At 48.8% G+C, this 21,055-nt stretch overlaps 2 protein-coding genes across 2 annotated transcripts in view; both read left to right on the forward strand.

The window, feature by feature from the left end:
• The window catches only part of FYB2 (FYN binding protein 2), a 525,108-nt gene that overhangs the window by 65,599 nt on the left and 438,454 nt on the right, over positions 1-21,055 (forward strand). The window lies entirely within an intron of this gene.
• Positions 17,132-21,055, forward strand: part of PLPP3 (phospholipid phosphatase 3) — a 48,266-nt gene continuing 44,342 nt past the window's right edge. The window contains exon 1 of the mRNA XM_080406425.1: positions 17,132-20,849. Within this exon, the coding sequence (XP_080262551.1) occupies positions 20,711-20,849 (139 nt within the window). The 5' untranslated portion in view covers positions 17,132-20,710. The remainder of the gene's footprint in view (positions 20,850-21,055) is intronic.

Consider the following 21,055-nt stretch of genomic DNA (forward strand, 5'->3'; position numbering starts at 1 on the left):
AGAGAGCATAAATCAAGCTGCTTCTCTTCTCCCCCAACTGCAAACATCCTTTTGAGAGAAAAGCCAGAGTCATTTTGGATATCCAGAGTCAGCAGTGGCAGAGGGGTCACTTTCCTGGAGGAAAGGGCTCTCACAGTGCCTGGGTGGCCGTGGGCATGTCGGGACCCTTGCAGCCAGTTTGTGTGTCTGTATTCAAGCCATGTGGCAGCCAGCAGTCGGGGGTGGGGTGGGGTGGGGGTGGGGTGTGGGGTGGAAATCTGGATAAATGTAAAATCTAACCCACTCAGATTTTGAAGGTGAATCGAGAAAATGTGTCTGGGGTAGGGGGGAGAGGGACATCTAGTTATATGTAGGCTGTGGTGTTATTAAGATGGAGTAGATGCAAGTTGCAGACATTCATTGAATGATCTCTCTTATATTCCTAGACCTATACACGGCAAGGAGAGGTGAAACGCAGAGCAAATCTCACCGTATGAATTTGTATGACATGGCAACAGGATGGCTCGATTTATTTGCAAGAGCAGTAAAGATTGTTCACTTCTATTGCATTAGCTTGGATCCCAGCCAGATCAAATGTAAATAACAGAGCCTCCTAGAGATGGAAAACTAGCCGAAGGGCCATCAGTGCCTTTGCACCTGGATCTACAGTGTAGAAATTCAGATTTTTGCTGGCTGGTAGGAAAAAGTGAACATTCCCCGCATTGTACACATTAGTCCTGGTGGGATCGTCTTCAAGGATGAAAAGCTCAGTGCCTGTAATGGTTGTGCCAGGGCAGCCACAAAGCAGATGCTCAGGAGTGATTGTACGACTGACGTTTTGGTGTGTCTGTGAGATGGAGCCTTGTCCGAGGCTGCAGCATCGTTCATGTAGGTCACCCAGCTTAACAAGGCAGCAGTGGGAAACGTGCATGAACTGTTGCACTCATTTGGAAAGAGGACTTAATTATCTAGAGGCTTTGATGAGAAATAATTGCTAAAGGCTTTAATACAAGTTACCATTGTCAAAGAAGCTCTTGTTCTCTGTGTGCCCAGGCTTTCCCTGGCGCTGATGGAGCAAGCTGCCTGCAGGTACCTTGCTTCCATACGGGGGTGAAACATCTTGGGAATGGACCAGATGATCTCCAGAGGTCCCTTCCAACCCTGACTGTTCTGTGATCTTACACGGGTAGCAACTATCCATCAACCAAAGCAGGGTAACACCGTGCAGCAACCTGATTGTTGTGTCAAAGCCCTTAAAACCTGTGTAAACGCTGACTTGTGGTGCTTGTGAGTTGCATTCCTTTCCAATCTGTGTGTTTTACTGCCATGTAAAAATGTTAATGCATTAGGGCCTTACCAAAGGGATGTTATTCATATTTTACTGAGCAGAAGATAAACCACAAATCATGCATAATAAAGGGTGTTTTCCCTCATTCTGAGGCTTCTGAGTTCACCTCTATACAATGCTTTCTTTAATAGCAGTGTATTGCAAAAATAAACCTAAATGTGACTGTCTGTCTTAAAAAAAAAAAAAAGAAACAACAACCCAAAACCTCTTTCATGAGAAATAATAATCTTTTGGCTATATTTTGTGTGCCTAAGTAACAGCCTCGTAACACACTAATCATGCCCACTTGATGTATGCGACAGTATTAGTAGATAGCTAGGGATATCATTTTTTGCTTAGGCTGTATTGCCTGTTAGTGCATCAGTTTAATTTTACAGTCTGCTTGATATGACTGCTTTTATAAGCAGGGATATCATTTTACTTGTGTCCTATTGCAAGTTTGTGCATTAGTATAATTTTTCTGGTTTCTTCCAATGCATGCTGAAAGCGGTTGGCTTTTTCCCATGGATTTCAGCGTGTGATATATCAGGAGTTTCCTGATTAATCTGAGAAATTATACATTGTAATAATCCTGCAAATGTTTTCTGACCAACTCATGTGATACAGCACAGGACATCATCATACAGTAGCATTTTTTGGCCCATTCTTGTGCATTGTGTAAATGAAAGCAATTTTCACAGCTGGCCTTCCCATCACCTCTTCCTGCTGCCTAGAGATTAGATCTCCTAATCTGGTTTTATCATTTCCTTGAATCAGCCATGCTAGTTTAAACCACTTTGCTCTGCTGAGGCTGTGGAGCACTTCCAGGCTGAGGATGCCCTCTCAGACGTGAGCCTTGGGGCTAGCCCGACCGTGGGAGCCGTGCTCGCATCCTCCACAGAAGTCTTTGGAGACCTGCTCCCAGATGAGAATGTTACTTTTTCACAACCCGCTTAAGCAGAAATCAGAATGTTTTTGCCAAGTTTGCTGGGCTGGGAGGAAAAATCTGGAATAGACAGATGTAGGTGGAATCTCATGAACTTCCCTGGAGAGCTCTACACCAACATGTATTGCTGTGCAGCCCAGCGATTGCAGTGGTGAAGCTTAATCAGTAACAAATTGATGTCTCGTTAAGTCCCTTACTGATATATCTGGACCGGGCTGGCATGCCTCACTAGTAGGAAACAACAAATGACTTCAGGTCTTGTAAATCGGGGTGTGGAAGCGGAGCCCAGCTACGTTTCACGACCATCTGAGTCGCACATGTTCAGCAAAGGTGCTTGTGATTTGCCTGTTATCTCTGTATGGGGGAAAAGTGGAAGATAAATCTGAAGGCTTTTCCAGACAAAAGGAACTTATCAAGTAATACTGAAAACAGATGGCGCAGAGCCAAGCTTGGATTTGGCCCTTATTTTGAGCTGAGTTGAAAGAAACTGTGGCCAAGGATCAGCTGGAAAACCATTTAACCCTCCTTGAGATTGAACAGCAGCTTTGCTGAGAAAGTCTAATTTGGAATACAAGCATGAGAAAAATCAAGAGTGCAATGATTTATACAGCGATTGACAGCAAGTCGTGTAGGACAACCTGCAAACTTGCCTCCCGAAGGTTATACCATGTGCGATCGCGTACTCTGTTGAGGTGAAGCTATAAAATGTTAGAGGTTATAGAGGGGAAAAAAATGCAGCTTCTAATCCTTTTCACCACCTCTGATGTGCCTTTCCCTTATCCTGCCTGTGTCTCAAATTCTGTTCCAGGCACCGACTCTGTCAGGGCAAGTGAAAGTAGAGGGATTAGCTCAAAAAATTCAGGTGTCCGACTGCCAAGGGCTGGTTTATTTGTTGACTTCCTCACCGTTTGTGGCATCTCAGTTCTCTGACCTCCGGCTCATGCTCTTTGTTCCTTCACTTGACCATGCTTTCTGTAAGTCTTTGTTCTTTGTTTTCTTTATAGAGTCTAAGGACTTTGGGCCTGTCCGGTTTGGAGAAAAGGAGGCTGAGGGGTGACCTCGTTGCTCTCTGCAGCTTCCTGAGGAGGGGACGTGGAGAGGGAGGTGCTGAGCTCTTCTCCCTGGGATCCAGTGGGAGGTCACGTGGGAATGGTTCAAAGTTGCACCAGGGGAGCTTTGGACTGGACATTAGGAAGCATTTTTTTGCCAAGAGGATGGTCAAACACTGGAACAGGTTTCCTACAGAGGTGACTGATGCTCCACACCTGTCAGTGCTTAGGAAGCATTTGGACAATGTCCTTAACAACATGCTTTAACTTTTGGTCAGCCCTGAAGTGGTCACAGTTGGACTAGATGATTGTTTCAGTCCTTTACAACTGAAATAGTCTATTCTGTCCTGCCCTCTGAAGGACAGCCCCGGACTGTGCTCATGCCTTGCCTTTATCCCTCTAACTTTGTTTCCTTTTCCTCCCAATGTATTTCCATCCTTTGATCGCTCAAATCCTGGTAAAAAATGAATAGCTATTTATTCTTACAAGTAGTTTTGACCTTCAGCTCTGATTCCTGCATTTTTGAGATCATGAAGTCTTAGGTGGGTTCTTTCCACTTGTGAGGAGACTTTCTGCTGAGTGGCCTCCTACTCTGTCCGCATCCTCAGCTCCTGTGAGGAAGAGCTGGGACAGCCCTCTGCTGCTGAGCATCTTTTGGCGAGGATGGGTGTGAGAAGTGTGGCCATAAGTGCCTCCCAAAGACATGCTGGGGGCAGGATGGAAAGGAGAAAGTAATGTGAAGCTTGGAGAAAGCTTCTGGACAGTTAGGCTGTCATGCTTTTCTGTTTGTTTTTTTTTTCTTTTTTTTTTTTAATGTAAAGGAATGAGACCAACAGAGCTTCATTGCTGAGCTAAGATGTCTTCTTTTTTTTGTAATTTCACAGGATGTTTATGATGACTTTTTGATTAATTGAGGAATTATACTCATTTCAATTGTATTCTCCCCGTAAATGATGGCTGCTGCTTTCCCTCCTTGCTAAAGTGATTGGGACTATACAGATGAGTAATGGTAGATGAGATTATTGGCTAATGACTATTTTTGCAATTAAAGGCACATTGGGGCTATTGTATAGGGGTTCCTGTCCAGTTGTTTAAGTGAGCTGATTTTGCTGTACTGTGGCTAAAAGAAGAAATAGAACTCGGACTCATCCCAGTGCAGTGAAATGACTCTGGATGGCCGGATCTTTATACTGAACTGCGTATGACATTACCGATTTCTTTTGTCTTGCAGAGTAGCTGCAACATCCAGGTATGCTTTCAATTCCACCTCTCTTCATTTGTAGCAACTAGCCCTTTACAGAGGGTCATGATGCAAGATACTCTTGGACCTCCACGTGAAGTAGAGGCAATTCATAGTCTTAAGGCAGCCCTGGTGCTTCTTGAGCCGTAGCGAAGAAAGTGTGTGGGGGGTTTGTGGTACTCACAGCTGAAAGTCTTGAGCCCTTGCTGCTTGTTCCTCATTTCATGCCAAATGCTAGCTTTTCTATTTTTATGAAGGATGAAGCTGGTAACTGTAGATTTTCTACAGGGTTGTTGCAGGACTCCTAAGAAAAAACCCCACAGGAACCAGCCTCAAATCCCATTTTACTCCAGCTGCAAATCAGAGGGTTTTGGTCTGCTGCCTTTAATATAAACACTGAGCAGTGTCTATTAGGACAATTTTATTGCAAAATAACTCCCCTATCAAAACAGAAGGCATTGCATATGCTGTTTCCAGTGGCAGAGGTGAGGCTTGTCACTTAATGCGTGAATGGGAGGCTTTTCAGTATTCAAGACATGCAGACCTGTGGGACATGTACTTAGGATTGCTTGACATTTCCAAGTTATTTTTAACTGATGTATCATCTGATGCAAATCTTTCATTGTAAAATGCAGAGTAGCTTGAAGAAGAATGCTCCTAAAGCCTTAGTTCAGGCAACATTTTATCAACCTTTGGAATTCAGTATGAACTAAGAAAAAACTTCAGGATCTGTCTCGGCAAGTGAAGATGTGAACATCTGCTAGGCTGCCTTTCGCATTCTGCAGGGAGTTAGTACACTTTTTATAGCAGCTTTTGTCCTTGCATAACACCTAATGCAGAGGGTGTTTCATAGCATCCTAGAACAGTTTGGGTTGGAAGGGAACTTAAAGATCATCTAGTCCCAGGGACACCTCCCATTTTGAGCCATTGCTTGGGATCCCTTGGCACTATTGCACAGCAGTTAGTTAATAAGAAGATGTTGTTCCCTGTAATGTAATGCTATTATTATTTCAAATACATTGTTAAAGCTCTTTAAGCTCTCCTTGTGATCGTTCCCTTCTGTATTTTTAATTATCAGTGTTTTAAATGAAGAATTGACGAGGTATGAAAGATTAGATAAGGAAACATTCAACATCAAGGAACCCTTTGCCCAGAGGGGCTTTGAACGGGACTGTTGTATTGATCAGCTAAACTGCAGCCTGTGTTTTATCAGCAGTGCATACATCAAATGGCCTTGTGCACAACAAATATACTTACAGTTTCTAATAGGAAAAGAGACCCCGTTCAGTGTGGTGCTTCTGGTTGTTGGTTGACGTGAGAGAATGAAATGTGTGAGCCTTTGAATGAAATGTGTGTCTTTTTTTTTTTTTTTTTTTTTTTTTGGTAACTGAGGAATGATGGAGTGGGTCTATGAGAAAAAGACTCAGCTGATTTCAAATTCGAGGGAAGCAGGTTTCCTCCCAACTCACAGTGATTCATGAGCTGTCACGCGTCGGGGACAGATCCCGCCTGGCTCTGACAAAATGCATGACCTGAGCAGTCTTCTAAACCAGCAGTGCCACCGGGCAGGGTGACACAGAAAGGACCAGGAGGGGGGGAGGAGAAGCTGGACTGCAGCTCCAGGAGGGCCCAGCCCGTTGCATTGCTATGGAGCAGCAGCAGCAGCAAAGTGTTTTGTCTCAAGGAAAAATCAAATGAGCAAGTGACTGAGGTGGTTGGCACGGGGGTTATTCAAGGCTTGCTCCAGCATGGCCTCAGCCGGCACCCAGGGGAGAGAGGGCATCACTTAGGGGTCTGCAGGCTGCCGAGGGACCATGTTCAAAGGGACAGCTAAGCCTGGAGAGCAGGTTCAGCTACCACAACCTTAAGCTCTCCTGTGCCCTTGGGCTGGGGATTTCATCCATGCCCTATAGAGAGTGTGTTTACATTCAGATATGACTGGTGTGACTGGTTCTGTCCTTGCCCTGTTGTTTTCCTGCCCAGCATGGTGGTACAGACCCACTGCTCGGAGGGAAAAGGACAACAAGCTGTTGTGTTTCTTTTGGACTTTTTTGGATTTTGCTTCATTTTATAGCAAAGCAATAAATCAATTTAAGCCGAGATTTACTATGACAGGTCTAAACCAACAAAATGAAGTCCCGGTACCCTTCTGTACAAATTCACCTTATATTAAACATTGGCAGCTGTCCCAAGTGCAGGCTTTCCAGTTCCTGGTGCGTTGAATGATGTTGGGCAACATCTACCAGCAACTCCACCTGAGTGGAGTCCTGCTTTCCCTTAGATGGGGGCTTATAAGAAAGATGGGGACAGACTTTTTATCAGGGCCTGTAGCAATAGGACAAGGAGTCATGGCTTTAACCTAGAAGAGGGTAGATGCAGACTAGATATAAGTAATAATTTTTCTTATGATGAAGGTGGTGAAACACTGGCATGGGTTGCCCAGAGAGGTGGTAGATGCCCCAGCCCTGAAAACCTTCGAGGTCAGGGGATGGGGCTCTGAGCAACCTGATTGAGTTGAAGATGTCCCTGCTCACTGCGGGGGGCTGGACTAGATGGCCTTTAAGGGTCCCTTCCAACCCAAACTGTTCTATGATTCTATCATAGCCATGCATTCTGAGCTCCATTTAACCGCCTCCTGTCCTGCAGAATAGCAGTGTTGAAACGGGGGAGGAAAGGATACATGTGGGGCTATTTGTAGTATGTTGAGGAAAACCGGGTAAGTGTAAATAGCATCTCTGATCAAACTTTAAGCTGAGTATTGCTCAGGAAGCCCAACACAAGCACCCTTCCTCTGGGCAGAAGGATGCAGCAGCCCCCTGCCTCACGTTCTCCTGGCTGTTTGTCCATGCAGCACACTCTCCAGCTACTCTTTCTCACCTCAGGCCAGGGTTAATTGCAGTTATTTCACAGGCAGCACCATCCAATGGGTTTTCTTAAATGCATAGCAGGGATGGGCCTGATCTAACTAAGATCAGTTGAGTACATAGCCTCTTCCCACATTAAAGCCAATTAAATTTGGATGGGTATGAGTGAGAGCAAAATTTAGCCCAGTTTGTCTTCTGTGAATTGGTTCATGTTGGCTGAGATTGAGTCTCACATCTTTCCTTGAGGCAGAGGCTCCCGTACGTGTGAAGGCTAGACTTACACCAAGCCATTAGAGCAGGGGAAGGGCTTTGATCTCAAAATTGCACCATTTGAAATTGCAGATGAAAAAAAGGGAATTAATTCAACAGCAAGCGAGCCTGCAAAGTGAATCATTTTAGCTTCTCCCAGACCAGGCTTGGTCCCTGCGCCTCTGAAATGGGAGCACGACTCCAGCAGGAGCCATGCGTTACCCCAAGGGTACTGAGATGCAACGGTCCTGATGGCCTCGGGGCAGCAAGAGCAAGGACATGCCACCTTTGGGAGGGGGAGATGCCGTCGGAGGCAGAATAAAGCAGGATTAGCTGTGCATGGGAATGCGGCACAGCTCCTGGAGAGTGGTGGTGAAGGGGAGCTGGGAGCCAGAGCAGGAGGCTTTGGAGGAGCAGGTCTGCACAGCCTCCGCTGCTTTTGCCCCGAGCTGGATGTGTGCTGTAGAGCCGCTTCAGCGTGGCGCGGTGCCCAGGCAAATTCGGCTGGCTTTGCACTGTAACGCCACTCTGCAGCTTCCAAACCAGACCCGACTTGCACCCTGCCAGCTCTGAGCAGGAGCAGAGCAGCCCAAGCCTGGTGAATAGACATGCCCTGAGGATATGTCTACATTGCAGTGCAGAGGTGAGACCTGGGCTTGGTGAGACAGACCTGAGCTAGCTCTTGGGAGCCACAGGGCTGCGATGCACTGGGGACACGTTGAGCAGGAGGTCCCTGGGCTTTTGGAAAGGGGCTGTGGAGGAGGAGGGAGGTTTCTAGCCTCAGGGCATCTTGTGATGCTTTTGGGGACTGAGACTGGGTGGTGGAGGGACATTATGGGCTGGCACGTGCTGGACCTCCCAGCGGGATGGCTGTTCTGTAGAGATCATGCAGGAAAATCATGACCAGCAGTGCTGGGAAGTGGACAAAGTGGTAGTGCTGGAGTCTGGGTAAAATACACCGCCGTCATCCTTAGGACGTGTGAATCTCAACCTTGGACTGAGGATCCTCAGCCCCATACCCTGGCGCTGGGATAAGCCATAACTCTTCAGTGGGGTGGCTCATCCCCTGAAACCCAAACCCATCTCTGCAGGGTGCAGGAGGAGACAAGGCATGTGGCGTTTGCTGGGTGCCCAGCTGTGGGGCAGGGGTGCTTGGCATGTGATGGGCCAATTCAAGCACCTGTGGCTGCAGGTTGTGCTAACACTGTAAGCTCTTTATGCATGAGGAAATACAGCAAGAAAAGAATAAAAATAGTAGAAACAGGTAAAACTAGCTTCTGGCAAGAAGAGTACAAAGAGGTCGTTTGAAAGAAGTTGCATATGCATATGAAATTTTAGTGTTGTTTTCCCTTATGCATTCCTAATTTCTGATAGCAAGTTCTATTGCTGTTTCTTAACTGCCAGGCTGTTTTCTACCTGTTTTCCCTCTGCCTGCCCTGCACCTCGTGTATTCCATGAAGGAAGTTCTTGTGTTTGATTTCACCATGTTGGCTCATGAAAATCTACCCAAGCTTTCCCTCAAAAGCAGGAGGACAGCCCCGCATGGGATCCATGCTGCCCACTGAAGAGGGAGCTGTGTCCACATGAGCCATTTGGATTCACTTTGCAGCCAGATGAAGAGAACTAGGCGCTTCCCACCCTACGGCAGCCCTCTCCCGTAAATCTGATGGACTGGCACTTCAAGGAAACGTTTTCTTTCCACTGTTTGGAAACAGATTTTGGATGGCTCCAGCAGATGTTATCCTCTGAATAACTCTGTGCTGCCACGTGGCTGTTTATTCCTGAAATTCTACAGCATTACAGAGAGACACAAAAAAAAAAAAAAAAAAAAAAAGGTAGAGAAAGAAACGATAGGAAGAAGCTTTATCAAACCAAATCACAGGTGATTTTCAGCGAGATCTTGGGAAATGAAGTCTGGTGGGAGCCACCCGCAGAAGGGTGGCTGCAGCCCCTGGAAGAAGAGTGATGAGCTCCCCCCCAGCAGCTCCCAGCACCCGCGGGGCTCCCCTGCCCTCAGCACTGAGCACTAGGTGGCCTCCAAGGGTGAGATTTGGGCTCCCGAACGCAGTCCTGGCCTCTGAAATTACAATTGCAGCTGGATCCAAAACCGAGGATGCCATCTGGATGGGGAAAAAACCACAGGGCCAAGGAGATAGACTTTCTCCAGTTCCTGCTGCCATCCTGCTGGAGTACAGCTCACTCTGAGGTCTGCTCCACTGTCTCAGCCGAGTGCTGGTCCACATGGGCAGGAAAATAATGTGATGGGCTGAAAGCAAAGGCATCATCCACAAGTCAAGGTGCATTGAAGCCAGCATGGGTGTATTTTTTTTTTCCCCTGAATGCTACCAGCCTCGTGGGTGCTCAGTTGCGCACCATGCAGCATACATTACTGTCTGTTCATGTGCCATCCCTTGGTGTCCACTAAGGTGTGCAGCCTGGGGACAGCTGCAGGTGACTGGAAATGCAGCTGTTTTAAACTGGAAAAAGTTCCTAATGAGGGAATTATCTTTGTTTCATCCACCTTGTTTTCTAAATAAGCCAGGCTGGGCTACCCCTGGGCCATTCATGGGCTTTGGAAGGAAGCAGAAGCACCACAAGAGATTGCTCTTACCTGGGTGGTTTTCCTTCTTTACCTTGAAGGTGTCTTTCCGCTGGCATGGAGTGAGGAGGGACAGTGTTCAGCATCTCTCCCCATCCCATGTCTGTGTCCTCCTGGGAGGGAGCGTTCAACTTCAGCTCCACGCAGGATTAGACCCCCAGCTTGGGTATCAAAATATTTGCTTTTATCATCTCTCAAATAAGCAGCAGCCATGAACCAGCTCTTTGGGAGAGGCCGCTGTGCTTGGCCCTGTGGTTCAGCTCTGGTTTGGTACTTGGGGCTAGGAGCCAGCACCCAAGCTGGGCTTCGAAGGCGCCGATGTGGGCAGCACAGAGGTGCATGCAGAGGTGTGAGGAGCCAGACGAGATGCCAAAATGAGTAAGCAGCTGTGTGTGGCTGCCCGGAGGTGCTGGAGCCACGGGAGGCACATGACGCTCCCTCCCTGCCCTGTTTGCAAGCTGCAGGTGACCTTGGGTTTAACAACTTAATGAGCGCTGTGCAATTATCGTTTCCTTGTGTCCCGTCCCTGGTTAGGAGGAATGTGAGTTACAGGTCCCAACTCATGCTGGAGGTGATTATGGCTGGCTGTCCTGAGCCTTTCCACTCCCTCTCTAGAGGATCCGAGGGCTCTGAGGGCTGCAGCATCCCTCCCGGGCTGCCCGCAGAGCCCCGCTGCCCTGCCTGCACCGTACCGGAGCAAGTGTCTGCAGCACCCCGCAGCCTGCCAGGGAGCCAAGGGGGGGCAGGTGCTCCATTTCCCCACTTGCTAATGGCAGGCGTGCACTCCTGGGTGTGCGTTGGTCTTGTGATTCGCGTGGCGGGAGCTGTTGGGGTTCGACGGTTGCACCACTGCCTGAGGGTCCAGCACCAAAAGGGGCTGGGTCTCATCAACGCCCAGAAACCATTTTCCCTCTGAAACACCTTTGTGCTCATGCTTTCCTCCCCCCCTCACCCCCCTTGTGTTTTTCTGGTGTGAGTACTGCTCCAGGCAGGGATGCAGCAGGGCTTTAACCAGGTTCGGTTGGAGTCTGAAATAGTTTTCTTCCCAAAAGTATATGTACCTACAAGAAATAGCTTCAACGCGAGCCCTGGGTAGCCCAGAGTTACTACAGACTGCTGTTTGTGTGCCCGTTTCTTTTACCTGCAATTATGGGGAAATTGCCATCATGTAAGCAGCAGGCTGTATGAATAGCTTTATTATTTGTTATTATTAGACCTAGATGTGTGTTTTTCTCGAGATCATATCTGCACAAGAAGGCACGGTAATAATAGCCTTTTGGACTGGCCAGGTTTCATTTCTGTGGACCGTGAAACTTTTGAAGCGAGGTGCTGTTTATTGCTTTCTTTTCAGATCAATGGGATTAAGCAGGCAGTGGCAGCTGAGGAACCTCTGCCTTGTCCGGGCTGAGTTCTTGTAAGGGCAGGCGGTCATGTTGTGCTCACCCTCCTTGGCTGGCATCAGCAAAAGGGTCTCTTGTTACAGCCTGGTGCCAAGCTATTTTAGAAAGCGTGATTCCCCTTTTATGGAATTATTTTTCCTGTGAGTTTAAGTATTGCGCTAATTTGCATGTCTCTTTTTCTGTTTTGCTCTGTTCTCTCTCTCACCTTCAGATGGGGTGTGTAATAGAGAGAGCAAGAGCTTCTCAGGTTGTGACAGCAAGGTGCTGAGTATGGAAAAAGTGACCAAGAATGGGTCAAGAAATAGGAAAAGATCTTGTTTTCTCTTGGAGGACCACTATCGGGAGCTTTTCATCAAAGTCCAGTAGGAAAGACTAAAATCAGGGCTGGGTTCCTTAATGCACGTTGTGACCTACCAGTATTTTTTGGGTCACTTACCAGGTGCTCAGGCCCATGTGGACACAAGCACATGGTCGCAAAGCCACCCAGGCTGGCAGTCCCTGAAAAGAAGATGAAAGCAAAACCAGATTGAAATGGTTCCTCATCAGACTTGTGCAATTTGTTCTTTTGGCCTTGGGTTTGTTTACCCCAGAAGTCACCACGCGGTTGGTGTTTTGCTCCACTTTCTGAGCAGCTGGTGTCACAAGGCTTCGCTAAAAGCAAGAGGGCTGTGAACGCGGGCGCGTGGCTGGGGGAAGGCGGGCAGATGGAGACAGATAAAATGGGTACTCAAAATGCACTGCTTTGGAGGTTCTTTTTCTTTCATTTTTGAATCTCAGTGTTTCAGAACAGACTCGGGGTTTGGAAACAGAAGGATTTTGAGATTTAGTGTTTGGTGTTGGCAGTGCTGGATAAAGAAGATAAAGGGGCCCATGATGGAGCATGCGAGATATTTGTGATCTATTGTGCAACAACTGTCAGTGAACCTGTGTCTGTGTGTGTTTAAAGTGTATTTCCTGACATTTACTGGCAATTTTAAAGGGATTTACTCTTTGTTATTTCATAATCCCTGGTTCAGAGCAAATTTGCAGATTTTGAAGATCAGAAGAAAGCATTAATGCTGTAGTCTCAGTCTCTGGATAGCTCAAGCCACCTAACTTCATCCTCCCCTGTATTGAGCCCAAGACTTTGTGTTCAGCTACAACATGTCTTCTATAAAGGCACAATATGAAGGTGGAAAGATCAACCTCTAACCCGATGGTTTGTTCCAAGGTCTGATCATTATCACTATTCAAAATAAAATGGATAATGTACTTCTCATTTCTCTTTGTCTGCCTTTGGCTAGAAGAAGTTACACCCAAACATTCATATAAAAGCAAATATTCCTTTAGCCCTTTCAAAATAAAGCAAAAGATAGGCTAGATTATTGCAGTGAATCTGCATAGCTTTACAGAGAAAATAGCATCCTTCTAGTGGCTGTTTGCTGTGGTCTGCAAGGCAGCTTGCATGCATTTGTAAAGTCATGTGAGCTGTATGACGGGCAATACCCTACCACAAGCACCGTTTCTTTTGGTGGCTTTTCTTCTTTATAGACATTTCTTCATCCTTTTAAAATCCAGCGTCCCAAGAAAAATTTAACTGGCACAGAAAAGTGAAATGGGAAAGGAGGGTTGTGCACTGAAGGAAAAAAAAAAGGTAGGCATTTAACTGAAATGTGTGTGACAAGTGGGAGTGAGCTTGGCTTGACTGGTTCTAGCTATTAAAAGGCTATATTGCAAGATAATTTGGGAAAATATTGTAGCTACAGAGATGGTGTGAACCAAATGTTTCATACTGCAATTTGGGTGCTGTAGTTTTGTAACGTGCTACTAACCCAAACCATGGGTCCTACAGCTCCTGAGATGTTGGTGCTGGTGCTATCACAGTATCAAACAGCCTGTGTGAAAGTGCTCGAATACAAACCAGGGAGAAAAATGAAAAATCCTTTTCAGAATTATAAAACCATCTTCTGTTGTAAGGAGCTTGATCATTTTTGGCCAGACTTTCAAAGAAAACAGTGTCGAGACCCTCTCGATGAATAGGAACATTAATATATTAGGTATGTATTATGTAAATCCATACTTCAGTGGAGTGCTAGATAAGATAAATGGGAGCAAAGAGCAGGCCTTGAAGGCTGTTGGTGAGATTTCTGTGTGCTGTGCCCCTTGAATACTTGGTGCAGGGTGTGGATCCCACAGGGACATTGCGGTCCTGCAGCCCCCTCCCGCTCTGGGGCTTCTGCAGCATAACCCTCTAAATTTTGTCACCCTTGCTCAGGCCATAGCACTGCAGTGCTATCCCTGAAAAAACTATTTTCTCCCCATTTTGTTGTGAGCGGCTCCTTTGCAGCTTCCGTGCAGGTGGAGGAAAGCTCCTCGGTGGCAGAACCGGGCTGTGCAGCCCCCTTATGCCCCCCGGCCGTTGCGTGGCTTCGAGCACCAAGGCAGGGATGGCCGGGGTTACAGCAAATCCAGCTTGTGTGCTGAAACAAATATTTGGGGAGGGTCCAGCTTGGCCCTTGCAAACACATTTAAATACTTCAGGATCACTGACAATGAATTATCAAGATAGAGACCTGCAAGCAGATAAGCCCAGGGACTCCTGCATTGTATACAAATACATGCCCTGACCCTTGCAACTCATGTGAGGCAGCAGCAGCAGGGAGAGGGGTGTTGGAGCTCCTCCCTGGCACGCCTCCATTTTCATGTCATATAGTTGTGCAAGACAGGGTTGATAGAGAGATCTCCACACATGGGGCCGTGTGCTTTGCTTTTTTCCTGCAGTGTTTTATCTCTTGATGAGCCCCACCATTGCTCCATATACGTTTTGCTTAAGATGTCTTTCAGAAGCCTCTCCCTGCTTCCCCAGTTACACGCCCAGGCCCCTCCAGTACCAACCCATCAGAGCAGCGTCTTGGCTGGTGTTCAGAAGATACAAGCCCATGCACGCCGCCTACAAGGCTGCTCCTCGGCTCAGCATCACCTTCCCTGCTGCCCCGCAGCGTGGGTGGCCAGCCATGCACTTGCCCCATCGACACCCACCTTCACCATCAGGGGCCTGACACTCTGAAGGCGATGCCAAAAGCTATCAGGTGGCCCGTAAAATGATTTGGTGTAGACATGGAAAAAGATACATTTATTTTTATTTTTTTTCTTCAACATTTCATTTGGGTGCTGAGCCTTTTCAGCCAGGTTATTGAGATGGTTTGCAAGCAGAAATCAGTCCAGGCTGAAAAATTGTAGGTGTACCTGCTTACATTATCAACCACAAATGTTTGTATCCTGCAACAAACATCTGGGAAGTGTCCAGCCCAGACATTACAGAAGTGTTAACTACCCCGAGTTAACCGGTAATCAATTCGGGGCTAAAAACTCGTGTGTGGACCTTTCCTCTGAGACTGCTGTTTATAACGGGGCTTTCATTTAGATCCTGACCTAGAAGCGTAATTAAACCATGGCACATTCTTGACTTTCAAACAAACTTCTGGGAGCTTGCCAGCGCGGAGCACAGACCCGGATTTTACCGGGTTTGGAACGAGCAGCGATGTACCACCTCTTTCATTAACTGTTGTTGACGGTGAAAATGCCTGCCCGGTAGAAATTGTGAATTATACAGCCAGCCCTTTAAGGCCCTGCTAATAAACACATGAAAGGATTTGAGGCAACTATGTGAAAATACTGGTCTATTGAAACGCTTTTTAATGCCACCAGTTGGGGAGAAGGTGTATTATTCAGAGCTAGAGTTTCTGGTCATTAACATGCGTCTTTTGTAATTAAGATGCTGCTTTACGCCGCACTCGCTTTGTGCGGTCCAGGTTTTCTCCAGTTTCCCCATCAGTGCTGGGCTGTGTCCCCAGGCAGCGCGGAGCCCCGGCCCGGTGCTGGGGTGCCCCGGCGGAGCGGAGGGTTGGGGTGACCGGGCAGGTGCTGCGGGAGGGCAGCAGATGGTGCTGTTATCCTCCTTTTGGAGCACAGGGACGGCCGGCCCTAGGCAGGCACAGCTGAGGCTTTACACAAGCTGTTGCCAGTCCCCGGTGTCCCCAAATCCTACGTCAGGCTCCTTCGAATCATGGGGTTCGGCCTCCAAAAAATCTTCAGGTTAAATCAAGAGGCGCCATTTCCTACAGCTTGCGCGTTTGGGTCTTTCCAATGAGATCTGGAGGTCGCATTTTCAAACTTTTTGTCGTAAGCTTGTCATTTTAAATTTACCTCCTCCGCCCCGGTTTGTAATAACACAAAGTGGAATCCTCTAATCACATCAGGAGCCAGCAAGATTTAGGTGAACTAAATTAAATTAAGGAGAAACACCAGGGTTGTGAAACCTGGCAGTAGCACAGATGCTGGTTAAAAACAGAGTGGAGTTGAAGGCTGTTGGCAAACTGAAGGCATCTGACCCCGAGGGATTTGGGATGCCAGGAACGGGTCCATGCCCATGGAGCTTCCTACCCTGCGGGTCACCAAGGTATGGGCTTGAGGGATGACCCTCCTGGTCTGCATCGATCTGGACACCCAGACTGAGGTACAAATGCTGTACCAGGATGGCATATATCAGCCAATATCTTTTAATAACCTGAAGATTTATGAGGCTTGATACTTCCCAGTGGCATTGGAAGGGGCAGAACTTGGCCCCCTTTGGATTTCACTTTTATTTACCTTGTTCTGCAATGGCAGGTCTAAGTCCAGCCTTAGCAAACGTATCTTAATGGGACAGCAGTGATTGCGCAGGTTGGATGACCTGGCACCGGTGAAGGTGGCCAGCACATGAAAGTAGGCAGGGGACATGGCACCTCTACTGCCCTTAACCTCCTCCTTCCTTGGGGTGGGCTTGGCAGTGCCCCCAGCCCCCTCCCCGCGACTCACAGCCCCTCTCATGGTGTTTTCTCCAGCAGCAGCTGCTGGTGCTAAAAATAGTCTTAAGCAGGGTAGTGGTGGTTCAGCTTTGGACTTCCCAGAATTTTACTGGTCTTCTGCTCTCACGACTCCAGTTTAGGCCATCTGATGCACAGCACGTAACTTTGCTCCCGTTTCCCCATTTGGTGGGGAACAATCTCAGATAACGTACGGATAACAATCAGGAGACTGGACACAGCTCACTTTCTTATTTTAGGATCGCTATAGACGCGGTCATTTATAGCTCCAAGAAATACAATAGGCAGGGCCTGGTCCTTCCCCACCACATGTCCCTTCTCCAGAAGAGTGGCTGCCAAATTCTCTCCATGGTGGAAAAGCCAAGTGGGGCTCCTGTATAAAACCCCACAGTAGGTCCGAGCGGGCAGCAGTGGTTTGGTGGTGGGCTGTGCAGCAAAATGCACGTCCAGCCGTGCACGCTTTAGACAGCAAACTGCTCTGCAACACCATCCGTGTTTGCAGCACATCAGGAGGAGCAGGAGAGATTCTCTCACTTGCAAGCGGAGCAGGCGCGAGTGCCGGGGCCGCATCCTGCCTGACCGCAGAGCAGCCCCGGGAGCAGGGTCCGCGCTGGCGAAGGGGCAGGGCTGCTCGCCCAGCGGCAATGTGGCCTAATGAAACACATCGTAGGGGCTAATTAAAGTTGTGCCGGGCCAAGAAGAGTGATGGGGTAAGCAGGAGTGTAAGGGCAGTCTATAGATCCACTCCCCATTTCAACAAATAGTGATTTTACATTAAATAGTGTGTGGGATAAACTACTTCCATGAACCTCAGAGCAGAAACTGGAGCTGCCTCCCTTCCCCGCTGTCTCCCCAAACCCACCCTGTGTTCCAGGTGAGAACAAGAGCTCTTGACAGGCTTCTTTTTTTGCCAAACCAGACTCTATTGTCCCCCTTGGCCACAGACCTCTACAGATGATAGAGAAAAAAATTAAAACAGGAACTTTTTTTAGTGTTTTTTTTGGTGGTGGTTTGTTTTTGTTTTTTCTTTTTTTGACAAAAGCAATACCCTTTGGCCTGGATCATGATGACTCGTCATGTTGAATGAGGAAGAGCTTCTCTCAGTTTTACATTATCACCATGTAATGAGCAGGTTTCCATGTAGTCGTGTCCCACAGATATGAAGGTACAAGGGGCAGCATCCAGTTCCTGCCCCTTTTTCTATCCTAGGAGTACTCTTGCAGAGCTTATTCCCTTGTAATGACATGACAGAAAGAGTGAAACACAATTCCTGTTTTAATATTGTTGGCTTCTGAAATATCCCAGTTAATGTTTAAATCTGAGCAAGAACGAGTATTACTGCAGATGTTTTATCTTCCCATAGACGATATCAGTGGTGCATTCCTTGTTCAGCAGAGATCTGATCCGGCTGAGATGGGAGGGTGGTGAAAATGTGAGATCAGTCGGTCTCCAAAAATGTGGGGCAAAATTCACTGGTAACACAAACTCAGTTGGTTCAGTTAATCTGTATAAAGGAAAACCTCAGTCTGTAGTGGGAATTTAGAGCCTGAAAGGAAAAGCTGAGCCCTAAAAGGATAGCTGCTGCATGGTGAATTCCATAATTGCATTTATGAATAAACAATTAATTATTACCAACGAATCTCTTGCACGTTATTGACAAGGGTACAGAAGCTGCTTTTTGGTGCTGCTGACTTACCCATTGTCAAGTGTGAACCGAGCAATTGTAGGGGTTGCTCCCTTAAGAAATTGTCCAAGATTCAGAGTTATTTGTGTGCTCTGGCTTGCATCAATTAACAGTACAATCTTTTTGTTATGAAAATGCAAACATTAGTAGCCTGAGGGCTCTTGTACATGCAAATTTGAAACTGTAATTTCAATTTCTCTTTAAGTACAAGAAAGGCTCTTCTTTTCTATTTGCTGTTACAGTGACAAGTCTCTTTTTGTAATTTTTTTTTATTATTATTATTTTCTTGCTTTAAATGCAAAATTTAATTTAACCCAGGGAATTTCAGTAGGGATCATTTTCAATCAGCAGATCTGGGGATGTGGGGAGGCTGAAGTCGGCTGCTGAAAGCCGTGGGCTCCTCGCACCAGGGCCAGGCTCTGAAGGGTGGTTGCTTGGCCCCGCAGTGGAGGCGGCGAGCGGGCTGGGCATCGTGCCCACAGCTGGCGAGGGGCTGCCCCCCCTGGCTGGGGGAGAATTCCCACGTGAAGATTCTTTCCGCTTGCTCCAGGCATCCGAGGAGCCTAAATTAGGCACCCGCACCTCTGCCGCAATCAGGGGAAAGAGAGTGAGACCTTGAGACGTGTCCTCCAGAGGCACCCGGGTGGGTGACTGTCACCACAGGGCACCATTTCGGGCCAAAGCTGATGGTTTTGTTCTCATGCTGTGGGGCAGTAACAGGCAAAGAGAGCCATCTCCTCAGGAGTGAGGGGGGAGATGGCACCTGAGTGCGTGTCACTGAGGCGTGATGAAGGAGCCAGAGGAAAGTTCAAGGTCTGTTTTCCCCTTTCTTTTTACACCGCACATATAAAAGTAAAATATGAAAACAGCCACTTTGCTTTCTTCCTCCCAGGCTGGCCCCAATATGCCCAGGTATGTGTCTAAACAGATTCCTGGAAAACCTGCCCTTGCCGGGGCACAATCTCTGGTGCTCGGGTTGTAGTCTGCAGCTCTGCAAAAAGCAGCAGGGAAGCATGTCCTTGCTGAGGGGTTCTACCTGCCCCCCCTGCCTCTGCAGGCAGGGAGACGCTGGGGACACGGCAGGATCTGCGCCTCGGCACAGGGTTCGGCCCGGCAGCGGTTTGCCAGCACACAGATGGAAGGCTGAGGTCAGATGCGAGACCAAAAATAAAGAAGAAAAGTGGTTAGGTACTGTCCGGAGCTGTCTCCTTGGGAAGCATGTGCTGATCCCACTGCCTGCACCCCCAGCCACCCTCCTCGGAGCTGCTAGCATCCCCCGCCAGGGCTCCTGGGAAACCTGCCTGTACTTCCTTGGTCATTTTAATTAGACCAAAGGGACGATTAACCTACAAAATGATCCCTCACCCAGCACCGAACGCTCTGTGAATGCTCCCTTGATGAAGGTGGCATGGCTGGTGCGGGCAGGTGGTGGTACCCAGGGTGGGCGGTGGTACCCAGGGCGGGTGGTGGTACCCAGGGTGGGTGGCATGGCCAAAGCCATCCCCGTGGCGTGGCCCCGCTGGGGTCTGCCAGGCCCGGGGGTACCGCCCGCACCGCGGCCCCTCACAACTGGCCCGGCACGTGGAGCAGAGCTGGGGGCAGGAGGGAAAACTGGGAGAAAAAGGTTTAAAGTGAGTTTTTCCTGTTCTCTGCCGTTAGCACCTCTCTGGAGCCCTGCAGCCCTGCCTCCCCCCGCCCTCCCTCCGCCGCGCTCCTCTTCGGTGTGCGAACGCTAGAGGCTCCCTCCTTCTGGGCTGCCTAAAAACTTTAGTTCCTGACTGTTGTTTTTTTTTTTTTTTTTTTTTTTTTTTTTAACTTCCCTCAGGAAAAAAATATGGAGTTAATTATCTATGTAAAATGTCAGATGCAGGAAAGGGGCTGTGCTTACTTGGATATCCCATCCGAGGCGAAGTGACTGATTTTTTTTCCCCCTTCTTTTTTTTTTTTTTTTTTTTTTTCCTAAGGGGTGGAAAGGACCTCGCGAAATAAAAGTGCAGAAACAAGCCGGTGGCTCCCAGAGCGGCCGGGGCGGGCGCGGCGGGAGCCCCCAGCGCAGCGCGGAGCAGAGCGCGGAGCCGAGCGCGGAGCCCACCGGAGCCCACCTGCCCCCGGGACTCGGCATCGCCCGGCTCTTCGCTCCGCGCCTTCTCCCCCCCCCGCCCCCCGCGTACTGAGACCGTGATACATATATATTTTTATCCCTCCCCCCGGCTTTTCCTCCAGGACTTTTCCACCGCCTTGGGACACCCGCAAACTTATCCCTCGCTCCCCCTTCCCTCCCGCCCCTCCTTCGCTGGTGGTTTTGTGCTTGTTTTGGTTTTGTTTTGCCTTTTTTTTTTTTTTTTTTTTTTCCCCCGTGGAGGGGGAGAAGACCCACCCGCCTGCCTTTCGCCTCCCGCGCCCCACCGGAGAGGCCGGGAGCGGCTCCGGCAGCGCGGGCAGCACCTCCCCGGCGCACCGCGTGTGAGCCCGGCCCGGCTCGGCGCGGCCCGGCGCGGCTCGGCACGGCTCGGGCGCTCGCCCCCGATAATGCAGAGCTACAAGTACGATAAGGCGATCCCGCCGGAGAGCAAGAATGGGGGCAGCCCGGCGCTGAACAACAACCCGGCCAAGAGCAGCAGCAAGAAAGCCCTGCTCATCTGCCTCGACTTCCTCTGCCTCGTCATGGGTGAGCAGCCGCGGGGGCTCCGCGCCCCTTCCCACCGCCCCCTCCCCAGCGGGACCCCCTCCCCGCCCCCCCCCCCCCCGGGCTCTGTCGGGCGGGAGGGCCGGCAGCGCTCAGCCGCGCCGCTTCCCGAACAAAAGCGGAGCGGGGCGGCCGGCGGGGGGAGCGGGCCGGCCGGCCGGGCTCTCCGCGGGGCGCTCGGGGCGGGG

Source organism: Falco punctatus (assembly GCF_963210335.1).
Source record: "Falco punctatus genome assembly, chromosome: 11".
NCBI lineage: Eukaryota > Metazoa > Chordata > Aves > Falconiformes > Falconidae > Falco > Falco punctatus.